This window comes from Tachypleus tridentatus, chromosome 8 (assembly GCF_004210375.1).
Source record: "Tachypleus tridentatus isolate NWPU-2018 chromosome 8, ASM421037v1, whole genome shotgun sequence".
In the NCBI taxonomy this organism is placed as follows: Eukaryota; Metazoa; Arthropoda; class Merostomata; order Xiphosura; family Limulidae; genus Tachypleus; species Tachypleus tridentatus.
The window spans coordinates 35608335-35623328 of record NC_134832.1 but is presented as its reverse complement, the minus strand read 5'-3'; the positions used below and the strand labels follow the sequence as shown (position 1 = coordinate 35623328).

Below are 14994 nucleotides of genomic sequence, written 5' to 3'. Positions count from 1 at the left end.
TCAATATGAAGTATAAATGGTAAATTATAATAATGTAAATACCAAGGTACATTTCAGAAAGGTGTGCTATTTTGAACTGCATTTTTAATGCAGTTTTCATTGGAAACTCATACTCTGATTAATAATTCATTATTTTAAATGAGAAATAATCTGTTTATGAAAATACACGTATATGTAAAAGAGGAAGCTCACCTAAATTCCACCCAAGGTAATACATAATAATAAAAAAAATCAAGATTAGCTTAGATTGAACATTTAATATACCATTAAGAGTAAAGATACAAATCAAAAGAAATATAACATAAAGACATAGTTTACATAATAGAAACGAATTATTTCATTTGAAATTAATACACTCTGAGGAAAAGTAAGGTCACTATCAGGCTAACTATCTTTCATCTTAATGAAGACGTTGAGTTTTACAGATCTGTGTCTTTTTGATGTTAATCGTTAAGCAACAACGACGATTGTGTTTTCCATATTTTATGAATGTATGTATGTAACAATATTGGGGGCTGAGGGGGAGCTTGGCTCATTTGGGGGCGCCGCCACTGGTTATTGTTATGATATTAAAACTTTTTTCAAGTTGGCAAAGTATGAATATATTTTATTATAATTGCATAAAATATAAGTATTAGACCTATTATATTTTTAATATTACATTCTTTATCTAATTTTCTACGTATTTAATAATAAAAAAATAGAAGAGGTTATAATAACAGTATTTGAATCCCACTATGTTCGCCAACTCCATTGCAAATAACGCATCTACTCAGTCCAGACCTAATTACGTCGCTGGGGACACAACAGTAATTTAAAAAAATAAAAACATAATACTAAAGTCTTATGACAATTATGATTAATCATGATCATGCTTTTACCAGCTTGAACAAGGCACCAAGACCATAACAACTGTGGCTGTAACAAATGGCTTATATAAACAGTGTTTTTTTGTGCTTAAGTCAATATCATGAACTTTCGATTGTGTAAATGCATCATTGGCAATGTATATGACAAATCATGTGTGGCTGATATTCTAGTATTGTATACTTTTCTAATTTTTCAAAACAACTAAGCGGCTGAAAGTGGACACTGTTAAAAAGTATAATAAACATAATACTAATATCTTATGACAAATTTATTTAACCTATCATTTGTTGGATTTAATTGTTCTATACAAATTTAGATGTGGTTCAGTGCTAAAAGTTATCTTTTTCATTCAGATGAAACTGTAAAAACAAACAACAAAAACACATTCGGGTAGTTTTAGATGGATTTGCAATTCTGGTGATATTATACTCTTAAATAAATAATTTTTATTTCATCGTATCATGAAATGATGGGAACATTTAAAAAAAATTGTAATAGCATTGTCTATGCTTTTGGATACGCCATTAATTTAAAAACTGTCGTGAACAAGTAAGTACCTACCGTTGACATTAATGTCAGAACATAGTGACGTAACTCTCCACCATACTGATCAGCCATCTGCCTGTCAACGACAACCAACACCTCCACATTTCGCTCAAAGGACACTGAGCGTTTGGAGCGCATTCTGAAGGAATTATTAAAATCACGACGAAAGTTATCTCCGATGTTCAAATTTTCAGTTTTCATTTTGTTTTTTCTTTTTGACTTAGCAGAATCTGAAACAGAATATTTTATTTTTAAGTACTTTAAGCTATTTATTCTAATAAAAATTACTGTAAATAGAAGCAAATGTGTGTCATATCCTATGTTATTTAATGCTGTGTGTTTGTTTGTCCATGAATTCCTCCCACAATTCAGAAGCTAACATGAGATCTTGGGGTGGTTCTGGGGATATTCTTATTCATAAGGAGTAGCTCCCTTACTATGGGGATTGAGAGAGCAAAAACGCGCTTGGAAGGTCACTCGACATGCTGGTGGTCTGTAAGTAGTAGAATTTCTATCAGGTCTTCCTTGGGATAGCTAAAGAATTAATTTTGGATAATAAAGGAGCCTGCTCGGTAAATTGAGGTCGGCGTGAATCATTAGTGAGGTTTAAAACCCTACAGGAAGCGCGAACATTTTATGCTAGTACTTATAAATAATAGATATAAGAAGAATGCAAGCTTTAAGGACAAGACTGTTTTAAAATAAAGCATTACTATCAAACAAACATCAAGTTTTAGTCTTTAAAACATTAATCTATTCTAGAAATGGCAGTAACTACGACTCACGATTTTTGTTTGATTTTATGATTTCTTAATCACTTGTGTTGATGTAACCAAGAACTACATATTTAAGTAAAGTCGGATGTATTCATTAGAACTTCAAACAATCAATTAGCGACTTCCTTATGTTTTTGTTTTTGGGATACACATACACACACACTTTTACTCACAATAGAATACGCCCTTTTACTATTCGTGACCGTATAATGAAAGTAAGATTTTATTTACCTAACTCAGATTTCCTGTTTTTGTTTCATGTTTACTGATGATTTTATCTTTCAAAAGAAAGAAAGAAAGAAACCATAGACGTTAGGCATTATGGGCTAAGTTAAGAAGCACAAGGATGGGACATCCACATCTCACACAAATGAACATACCAACCCATTAAACTTTGTGCAATTCAGCTCTTTATTTTTTTCGACAAATAGGTAATAAACATCAGTAAGCTAACGTCAATCGAGTCTTTTTGTATTTGAAGAATGTCTCACTTTTATCGAGTCTACGTTAACTGAACCTACATATTAATCAGTGATGTCGAGAAACCCACTTGTTGAGAAATTTATATGCAAAAACGGCTCGTTTGGGTTGAGAAAATATTTTACATAGAAGAGCAAACAACGTTTCGACCTTCTTCGGTCATCGTCAGGTTCACAAAGAAAGAGGTAACTGACCGGAAGCTGACCACATGTTTGAAAGGGGTTGTGTAACTGAGTGTCGGAATGTAGAGGGCGGTATTAGATGTTTGAATATATAATTTTATTTATTTTATTATATTAATATAGGTATAAAGGCGTTCCTTTATATTGGTTTATTTTGGGTTTAAGTTGTTGTATAAGTAAGGCTTCTTTAATTTTGCGTTTGTTTATGTTTGTTTCTTTATTTAGTATTTGAGTGTTTTCTATGGTTATGTTGTGTTTATTTGACTTGCAGTGTTCGAAAACGTGTGAAGGTGACTTTTTATGTTCTTTGAATCTGGTTTCCATTTTTCTACTTGTTTCTCCAATATAGAAGTCGTGGCAGTTATCACATTGTATTTTATAAATAATGTTGGTGTGGTGTTTGTCAGTGTAGTTTTTACATAATATAGACCTCAGTTTTGTGCCTGGTTTTTGAATAAATTTGGTATTAACTGGAATGTCATATTTTGTTACTAGTTTTTGCCAAATGTTGGTTATTTGTTTGCTGATGTCAGGAATATATGGTATACAGCAGTATATGGTTTCGTGATTTTTTGATTCGTGATATATATTTACTTTAGTTGGTTGATTTTGCTTTTTGTCTAGGTGTGTGCGTATAATGTTTTCTACGGTTTGTGGAGGAAACTTATTGATATTGATGAAGTATTGTTTTATTTTGTCGGAATGTAGAGGTGTTACATTCCGACACTCAGTTACACAACCCCTTTCAAACATGTGGTCAGCTTCCGGTCAGTTACCTCTTTCTTTGTGAACCTGACGATGACCGAAGAAGGTCGAAACGTTGTTCGCTCTTCTATGTAAAATATTTTCTCAACCCAAACGAGCCGTTTTTGTATATAAAAAAAATGAACCTTCATATTCTCGTTAGAGGGTTTACAGCACGTCACTAATGATTTAACATTAGTTAAGCCTAAATATAATCTTTAATGCAGAAAATACAAATCTAAACTAGTAGGTAAAATTCAATTAAATCTATTTATATAACCGCTAATGCAGGAAACGTACACTTACATTAATAAGTATAAATAAACTATTATTTATTTATTATTTATACCGTAACATTATAACGCCCCCACGGGTGAAAGGGCGAGCATGTTTGGCGCAACGGGGATGCGAACCCGCGACCCTCAGATTACCAGTCACACGCCTTAACACGCTTGGCCATGCCGGGCCAAGCAGGAGGATTCAACGGGTTGTCCGGCAAGATACCAGCCGATTTTCGAATCACATTAAGGCCCTTACGGACGCAAAATGCAGCTCAACAACAATAAGACGGCATCTACGAGAGAAAGGCTTTGAAAACCGTAAACGTCTTCAAAGGCCATGCCTCCTTCCACACCACGAAAGAACTCGGTTAAACTTTGCTGAAAAGCACCAAATATGGGACGTAAAAAAGTGGAAGAAGGTTTTGTTCTCTGATGCGAAAAAAAATTAACCTGGATGGTTAAGATGGCTTCCAACATTACTGGTACGATAAGGATATCCCACGACATAGTAGAGGAGGTTCCTTCATGATCTGGGGTGCTTTCTCCTTCCATAGAACAATGGAGCTTTAAGGGCGTCAAAAAGCAGCTGGCTACATTGGCATGTTGAAGAGAGCATCCTTATTGACTGAAGACCCTCGCTTGTGTGGAAATGACTGGATCTTTCAGCAGGACAACGCTGCAATCCACAATGCCCGCAGGCCAAAGACTTTTTCATGGTGAATGACGTGATTCCTTTGGACCATCCAGAGTGTTTGCTTGAACTGAATCCAATTGAAAATGTTTGGGGGTGGATGGCAAGGGAAGTCTGTAGAAATGGACGTCAATTCCAAACAGTGCATGATCTTTGAGAAGCCATCTTCACCAATTGGAATAACATTTCAGCCAGCCTTCTGCAAACGTTTATATCTACCATGCCAAAGCGAAAGTTTGAAGTTATTCGCAATGACGGCCATTCAACTCTTTATTGAGACCTCTTGTTGGGCATTTCCTACCCTGTTTAGGACTTCTTTTTGGTATGATCTTAAACTTTTGACCAGCTGGTATTTAAGCTAATTTTATAGTGTTTACATTTTTCCTATTAAATGCTAAAAGGTTTTTTTTTATTTTCTTTTTTCTTATTTTCATCTTTCGAAGCTCTACTCAAATAAGTGGTTGAGTCAACAACGCAAAATGCATATTTTTCTTTATGTTCATTGGCCTTAAGATTTTGGCCAACAGCTTCCAAATACTTAAAAGCTATTAATCAGACACAACACCAAACTGGCATTTTAACCTTACTTCGACTTCTGATTTTCTGTTCGGAAGTCGCTCTTTTAAAAAATCCTGATTTCAGATATGGTCATTATCTTTTAAATACATCTACCAAGGTGAATTACGGGCAACAGTTTTTACTTTCTCTTAATGTTTAATTTTGATAACTTCTGTTCCTGAGAATCTTGTTACAATATAATGCACACCCTTATCAATAAAAGTGATAATACCCATACCAGCCGTTCTGAGATACAATATAATGCACACCATTTCCATGACACAAGGGAGTTTTGAAACGTACGTGATATATGTTGAATAACAGTATTAATAAATAAAAGGTTCTGACTTGGTGGTTAGAGCGCCTGACACACAATTTGTTGTCGTAAGTGCTGCCGATCTGCTCTTTTCCTTCTGACTGGCATTTCAAAATTAGTAACGGTGGCAGATAACCTTAGTAGCACTGCCATAAAACTAAAACTTGAATTACATTATGTGACAAATAATATGTTATTGTTGAAGCGTTTGACACGTGTAGGGGATTTGTATTCCAAAAATTGTTGAAAAGTGTTTAAGTTTGTGTTTTCTTATAACAAAACCACATTGGGCTATGTGGTGAGTCCACTAAGGGGAATCGAACCGTTGATTTTATCATTGTAAGTTTATAGACTTACAGCTGTACTAGCGGTGGGGCTGTTGAAGTTTAAAAAATAAGAGTACCAAATGCAAGTTACATTATAAAGTATTTTTAATCGCAACACATATTGTATTCACATGTAAAGTACTATATGGAGTTTGTTTTTTGTTTTTTATTTTATTTTTTATCAAGGAATTCAAGACTTGTGGATACCGAAATAAATCTACAACATGTTTATGATACAGCTGTACAACGATACAATAATATATTTAACGCATTATTTTGTCTAAAAAGCACACAGGACGACTTGTAGGTCAAAACAACAAGATTGATCCTGAAATATAAAAGAAGCTGAAGCTGTTAATTTCTGTATCTCTGTAAACTTTGGTCTATGTTTTATTTTACTTGTTGGTTCAAGAACACAGTAAACAATAATGATATAGTTTGTTTCTATTTAGTGATTTTAATCTATTACATATGCGAAACACAAGGTTTTCAATAAAGCTAAGAAGTTAAAAACAAATACATAAAAATGAGAAACATGTAAAATAGAGGACTTCTTCTAAGACTTAATGAAACGGGCTTACCGACAAGGAACCAACGCAGATGAGACTTCAAGATGCCCTTACTATACAAGGTATAACCCAAAATATATTTGTCTATTTGTACTTACACGAACTATGCAAGTGTTAAAGCTAATTTTGTGTCACATACTACAAGGGAGGCCCAGTATGGCCAGGTGGTTAGGACGCTCGACTCGCAATCTGAGGGTCGTGGGTTCGAATCCCCGTCACATAAAACTTGCTCGCCTCTTCAGCTGGGGAGCATTATAATGTTACGGTCAATCCCACTATTCTTTGGCAAAAGAGTAGCCCAAGAGTTGGCGGTGGGTGGTGATGACTAGCTACTTTACACTGCTAGACTAGAGACGAGTAGCCCAGACAGTATAAAACAACAAAAAGCTATAGGTATTAATTTTGTGTCTCTGTAAGCTTGATTTATATTTATTTCTCTCGTTGCTCAGAACTGTCTAGAATTGTACGTGTAAAATTATAATAAGGTTCATGGCAATTGTCGGATGTACATAGTTGTGCCGGAAATCAAAGCATAGACATATTGTCTTGACATTTTTACATATTCTACACTAATTCCTGTACGCTGAATCCGAAAATGATATCAGTTTTTTCTCCCTGGATCATTTTATGTCAGAAATGTTAGAAGTGACTTTGGATCACAAACACTGTCTGTTATGAGTTAAATGATAATGACAGGAACTCACAATGGATACCTTTCTTTTTTTTCGTTTTTTTCATTTTTATCTTTATTTTAATTTTATTCGATACTGTTTGTTTGTGTGTTTGCACTTCAACACAAAGCCTCACAGTGGACTATCTTTGCTCTGTCCACCACTGGTATTGAAACCAGGTTTCTAGCCTTATAAGTTAATTGTGCAACGGAGGCTTTCTCTACGTGTTACGAGAATTATTTAACTCTCAAGTATTTTAGTTGTAAATGATAAAATAGTTTATAAAACACCTTTAATATAGTTTGAGCTCGTAAATGTAGTTAATATTAAGCTAAACATGCTATAATCTCTTGTTCTTTAAATGATCAACAACAAACAATTTACAGAAGTTTATTTTGTATTTTGATAAACACCCAATAAGGATGCCGATTAATAAAATAGTAGTACAGACCCAGTAAAGCTATTTTTCTATAAAAAAAGAAGAAAAATCACAAGGCAAAACTCCATTTTCTTCTTTTTTGCCCTTATAATCGATTTTTGAACCATAAAAAAGTTGAAATCCTCGTCAGATGATCACTTTTACACCACAGACTATTGCCTTTTCCGTCGATTTAAGACACTGACCGATTGTCATCCACAACTAACTGCTTATTTTCTAACACATAACTATTAATTCAGTTCTATCAAAACGTTTACAAACGAAAAGTCATTACTGTTACAAACTGACAAACTCAGTGAGATGTGATTAATAATCCTGTGAGATGAAAATAATACATTTATCAGCAAACGCAACCAATCACACTAAAACAGTGTCATTGAATAGTTAGTATTTATACTATATAAAGTACTGCGAAGGTTGTAGGAGTAATGAGAAGTTGATTTGATTCTTCTATATTGTACCTAAGGTAAAAAAAAACACATCGTAGTTTATAGTATAAACGAAGATATCATTACCTTTACGCGCTGAGGGTCTTCTTAAGGTCAGACGTCAAAAAGCATATTATCACTTTTGTATACTTTACAAATTTTATTAACTAGTCTTTTACCAATGTATGTCAATAGCTTTGGTATCAAATTGTGCAATACAATTTAACTTTCAATATTGAACATTAGGTAATTTCTTAATTTAAAAGTAAATATTAAAACAAAATTCCTAAATATAATTTTTTGTGTGTCATGTGCTATAATGAATGTAGCTTTGATTTAAATCAGACATTTATGATAAACAAATTAAAAATCTATAGTTTCTTTCGAATCAGAAACTCAAGATACCGACATTAACAAGCTAAAATTTAAAATAAGAATCTCCTGTCTTTGTATTTTCTGAGATATTATCATATTTAGTTAATAAACCAAGACAGCCCCGCTCACCTTTCCATCTTTGAAAACACTGTATTACGTCCACCAATTTCTTTCCATGACGGATGTACAACAAAGCAAAAGCTCAGAATGTCCTCCATCTAATTTTTTTCGGGCTTTGTTTACGCGGGAAATCCTTCCTTTTATTAGTAGAATCGAAGTGGAGAGGTAAGAGATAACTGAGCTCGAAATATTATGTATATTTTTCAACCCAAATACACCTTATTTATTAAACCTGATAAATTATAGTGAAATTCTGTGATATCGATATAATAATTTGTTTGTTATTTTAAAATGCACGTATCAAACCTAAAAAAAATATTTTGTTTTACGTACTCTACGTGCGAAATTACCACAATATTTTAAACGTACATGTTTTATTTGAAAAGGCAGCTTTTCTACTAGTAAAAATTTATAAACGCTTAGGAGGTTGTGTCTTAGTCTAGGCATATACTTGCCCATTGTTGTGCTTCTATAGAGTATATAGTTACCTAAAATCTATAAATGATCATTATATTTTCAATCACGTCTTCATGACAATCTCCAGCTACAGGTTAGTATTTTACATCTCGAACTAATGTGACCAAGTAGTCAACAGCTAGAGATAAGAATCATGAAAAGTATCACGCAAGCTACTAGCTATGTTTATTTTGATTATAATGCATAAAATTAGCTACCATAGAAGTAATCATTTGCCTATAGCTGAACGTAAAAAATTCAACAACTTAAATAAAAAACTCGGAATTTTAAAACCTGCAAATAGGGATCGTAAAAAATGTAAGGAAACAATGTGACTGTTAAATATTATTTAATCAACATAGTCACAACATAGAGCCAAAATAGGAGTTTGTAGTTGGAGTCACTAATGTCTTCAGTCTCGTTTGGTTGCTTTTTTCTCTATTCTCTAATCTCTATTCGAAAGTTTTTTTAAATTCTCAATTTTTATTGATTTTGTATCTTAAAAAAACATCGTCTTGTATTGAAACACTTCGTAAGTAACAAAAGAATAGGAAGTAAATATTATTCAGGATTAGAACGTCATGTAATGTGACTATTTCATCTAAATTATTAATTATTCAATAAAATGTAAAAATATGATTATTCGACCGACAAGCACCTCGAGCGATCGTAGGCAACAGAACTTGCTTTTACTAATCTTTCGAATTAAATGGTACATACATACATAGTTTTTATCATGGAGATTCTTTACGACGCTAAACGATGAAAAATATTTATGTGGTTTTACAGACATCTCAGTTTATTTTTTTCTGCTACAGGAACTTGCTGTAGAAACACAATGAAGAGAAATCTCTTAATATTAATTTACCTTATCAAGTCATTTATCATTGAAATGAACACTAAAACGCTTAACGATTTTGAACGGATAGTTGCTTGTGCAACGGATCCTTCCCATTCTACAATATTACCGATTAGCATCATTCAGTGGTACATTGAGTTGAATGAAAAACTATACTTTTCTCATTTAGTCCACTAATCATTTTTCAACAGAAATTTATATATATATTTAATGACAAATCAACTGCTCTATTTCCATATTTGTAACAACTTATATACATCGTCACGCTTGACAAGATATTACACTAAGTAAACTGCAAAGCAATGAAAATTATACTCGCTGGAATGGAATGTATGAGTGCATGTGCTAGTTATGCAGTCTTCCATAGCAAGTAATACAACCTTGGTATAAGGACGTGTGTGATACGTATGATGATATCATATGAAAGGCAACTGAGGCTAAGGTTTGAAAACTATTAAGCATCGAGTTTTAACATTCATTATAAATACGTTTTTTTTTGTTTTTTTACGGACATGCATGCTTGTGTCGAAAATCGATTTTCATCAGAATGGATACTGCTTTTGCACTCCTATTACGCGGGCTAACGTTTAAAAAAAAAGGCGAAACAGTAATCCCCGCGTTACAGCGGTAAGTCTACGGATTTGTAACGCTAAAATCAGATGGACTCAGCAATGTGGCTTTGCATGTTGGGCGCGACCGCAATTCGAACCCGCAACGCTCGGATTACGAGTCGAACGCCTTAACCCACTTGGCCATACCGTACCCCAATCGAAATAAGCTATTGCATTTTACCAAGCGTTTAATGACCAGAAGACTACAAATAAATGCTAACATAATAAAGATTGGGTTGATGATTTTCTTACGATAAAAAAAAAATAGAACTTGCTTCATTTGGGAAGAACAAAGTAAGAGAAAGAAAATTATATTTAAAAAACAAAAATAATAATCAATAACTCTTATCAGTAGGAAACACAAGGCCTTATTCTAGATTCAATAGGCGTAGAATACGTTATGGCTCCAATAAAAGTAGGAGAGATTTAAAAAGTTTTAAGAAGGCCTTGAATACGTAACGAAAAAAACTATTACAAGGAAAAAATGTACAACATTTTGACAAGCTTCAAAAAGGGAGTTTCTCGTCACCATATTCGGAGAGAGTTATATTTAACAAAATAAAGAGAGAAATGCTTACGTTTTTTCTTAAAATATCTCCTTCTCAATGGCACAACTTTAAACGCTAGAAACCGGTTTTCGATACGGTAGATAGAGCACAGATACCCATTATGTAGTTTTGTGCTTAATTACAAACAAACAAACTTTCTCAAAATTATCAAGCTTAAACGTCACGCTATTATGTTTATTTATTCATCTGATATTAACGCCTTTGTTTAGCTGGAGTTTAAAACTCAGCTATGTATAAGTATTTCATATTTGCATTCAACAGTCAAAACGAATGGATGTTGCTTTTGAAAGGTTGTTGGTCAGTTGTTTATGGATATTCATGAAAAGCTACACAAAAGCTACTTTCATGTATCTGTCTGCAGTCGAATTGAATAGTGGTATTTAACCGTTACTCTTTTAACGCCTGCATGGCCCCAAAGTAAAGCATGTGTGTGTGAACTAGCAGAAATGAGATTTGAACGATAGAACTCAGGATTCACAGTCCGGCGTATTAGATAAATATGCAATTATAAATGAATTTACCCGAGGTTTGCATCAGGAAGATATAAACAATGATTTATAAATCAAGCAAATATGAATTTTTTTATCTTTATTAATTACGTAATGAAGACATATATAGGCCTAAAATTTCACCAGATTGTTTTGTTAAACGGGATTGTAGAATCATATAATAAAGTTTTCTGTAATCCTTATTTTGCATACACACAGAGGGTGACTACGTTATATCAAGACAAATTTGGAATCTTACCACGTCATTACAGTCTATGATGGTAAGTCCTATGATGCTCTTTTTGACGAACGTGCCTCTTTACTATACCACTGCAGCATAGTTTCCATTGAAAGAGGCTCCATCGATAAAGCTGTTGTCATGTTGAAAGCATATTACAAATAATATGACCGTCAATTATTTGACCGTCATGGACAGTTTGTCCATTTATTATGGGTTTTCATAATCTAGTTAGCTTATGAAATTGGCAGTATTCTTGTTCCCATTTAAATAGCTCTATTGCACAAAATTCGGTAGATGCTGTGTTTATAAATTTTACCTGTATGTCATCGTATGGAATAGCATGAAAACCTGTATCTCAGAACTGCTGGTATGGGTATTAACACTTTCATTGATAACGATAGAACAACGTTTTGACCTTCTTAGGTAATCCTCAGGTTCTATTTCAAATGGGTTTCTTGTCATCAAGAGCATGAAAACTTGTTTTATTCTCCAGTTAATTGGAGTATGTGATGGTTGAATGTATATACATACTGGAAGAAAACTTATGAATATGTGAATTGTGACGCTTTTCAAGACAGAAACCCTTCTTATATTGCATAATGGTGCCTGAGATATGTATGTAGATTCTTACTAGTAACAAGCTGGCACTCTATGTCTAATATAACTGTGGTTTGCAGGTCTCTTTTTTGGGTGATCCTAGGTACCCCATTTGATCCATCCTCCTTTGTTTTTTAATGCCATCAAATTCAAGGTATATTTGCGTCTTAGAAATTTTAAATTCCCTATCTTAATCCATCTTTATGACTCAAATATATTAATATTTTGCATAGAAAAGCGTTGTTACATACCATTTCCAAAAGATAACTATTTAGGGGGCATTACACTACCTAGAAAACGTCAAACAATGTAAAATATAGTTGTGATTCGTGTATTACCGCAAATTGTATCACTCGTTGTTGTCAGTTTGTGTATTCAAAACTGTTTGAATATATAAAGTTGGTAATTAATCTTCGTTATGCAATAAATCACGACTTGAACTTTATTTAATATGGTTATAAGGTAACTACGTCATTTCATTTCTTGTAACAGTTCTCTGCTGAGTCGTTGTGCTGCTAATATAAATATTTGAGTTTTCCATCCCAACACCAACACAAATTGTAATGTGTAATAATTATTAAAATATACTGAGACATGTAACTCTTTACGACGTAAATATATAGACAGTTTGAAATATTGATTTATATATAAATCTTCGTGTGTGTTTTACAACATATAACTGAAAACGAAGCTAAATTCGTGGTAGGATACTACTAGATATAGAATAGCTCTTTACAGAATAAAGCGAAAATTATTCATATATACATGCAAATGAACAACTGTAACAGAAAAATGTTAAGAAGTGGATAGGAAATGAAACATCTACAAGGATGTATTAACACAAAATATGTATAACAATGTGAAAATTCAAAACTTACAACAAAATTCATGGCAGTTAACAAGGTTTGAAGAATTTATATAATTTTTCAGAACATAAGTATTTTTACAGAAAGTTCTTCTTATGAATAATAATTACAACCTCAACGTAATAATAAGACTTATCTATACTCAGTTCCTTTTTAATTTCAGTCAGATTAACATATATATAATTAGCTTTATATATTTACAAACTATTTGCTTAACTTAACGAGAACCAGTGCTAGTTTCTTAGTTACGTCAAATCTTAAAATTACAAATAACTTGTCTAATTAATGTCTTAGATGCCTTACAATAGTAATGTTATTGTTTTCGATGGTGTAATTAAAAGAAATTTACAATATATGAAATAGAAGATAAGTTGAACAACCACAACCTCAGCAAAGGGGAAAAAATACTTCTTACGGGTAAGAAACAGGAAAAGTATTTAAATTATACACTTCTTAGAATTTCTGTTTCTCCTGTTGTTACAAAGGATTGATTAGTTATTTGACTGTAATTAATAAAAGAACTACATATGGAACCATCTTTGCTCTACCCACCACGGGTATCGAAAACTTGTTTCTAACGTTGTAAATCCGCAGACACGCCGCTGTGTCAATGGGGAGCATAACGAAAGAACAGTATGCTAACAGCTATCTCTAGATGCTAGTGTGTTTTAAAAAAATAAATATAGCTGTGGTATTTGATTTGTGTATGCATTAGTTACTGCACAGTCGATAAGAAGACCTAACTGAAAATTAGCTACAAAACTTAGGTTGGGATAAGCCACTGTAAGTATATAACTTATGACGATGTCAGTATTAGGTTAATTTTGTTCGGCAGAAGTCAGATAACGTTTAAAGAAAAGACCAACAAACATTAACTACTACAGCTTACTGTTTATGTAATCGAGTGTTATAATCGTATGTAGTTTTGTCTCACAACGAATAACACGAACGCTTATTTTTTAGCAGTGTTGTAGTCACGTATAAGACTTAAAAACTTACTTTCGTGTTTTCGGATGTTTTGAATTCGTTTAAGATAGGAAAAAAAGACCTGCTATTAATCTCTTTCGTGACGTTTCCAATTTGTTTTCTTTTTAATAAGCTACAAAGTTATTCGGAAATTATGAAATTTGAATTTATTGTGGTTCTGATCAAAGTTTTAATAAAACATTAAAACAGTTGAGGCCAGAGTAGCATCATAAAGAACAAAATTAGTAAGATATGAACACAGAGACTAAACCATAAAAAAATTAAATGAGGTGTCACTACAATATCCCGTTCTTATAATACAACCCATCTCTCGCAATTAGTTGTAATAGAATAACTAATCATTAGTTGAGCCACTTCATTTTAAAAATATAACAACAAACAAAGACGCTATTAATAAGAATGGATCCACACATTCATGACTTCTAACTTCAACATGTTGACTTTTGAGTAGACAAGGAAATTATAAAAAATCTTTATGAGTAATAACTTTTAAAATAAACGATTTAAAGATTAATATATTAAAAGTTGCTGCCGACAATCTCATATGTTCATCATATGTCTCACAATTCCATTAGGCTTCACTTTCCATAAACTGGACTTCATTTTTAATGCATTTCAGTTTTATAACAGGTAATTATTACATTCTAGTTGTAAGATGTTTAAAGCTGTTATCTTTCAAGAACAGTGTAAATTTCACATACACTGTGTTCTTTAATTACATTTTAAATGTAATCATAGTATTTTTTTCTTTATTCATATTAAAAGGCAAACAAAAATGCATGTAAAGTAACAAATCGTGGTAAAATTTTGCGTTAAATTACAAACAAAACTGATACAATACATTATGTTACAACTTAGTATGAGATACAGAGCCATAAATGTTTCAATTATTTTCTATCCTTTTTTCATTGCTCGAATAATTAGTGGTAGTAAAATGATTAATTTTTA

At 32.6% G+C, this 14994-nt stretch overlaps 1 protein-coding gene across 10 annotated transcripts in view; it reads right to left on the bottom strand.

Moving 5' to 3' along the window:
• LOC143222169 (A disintegrin and metalloproteinase with thrombospondin motifs 20-like) overlaps positions 1–14994 on the bottom strand; it is a 140215-nt gene that overhangs the window by 94852 nt on the left and 30369 nt on the right. For all 10 annotated transcript variants that reach the window (XR_013012048.1, XR_013012047.1, XR_013012049.1 and 7 more), the window contains one exon: positions 1432–1646. Coding sequence is in view for 6 of the 10 variants with exons in the window: in XM_076448244.1 (XP_076304359.1) it covers positions 1432–1646 (215 nt within the window). In the remaining 4 variants the exon portion in view is untranslated. The remainder of the gene's footprint in view (positions 1–1431; positions 1647–14994) is intronic.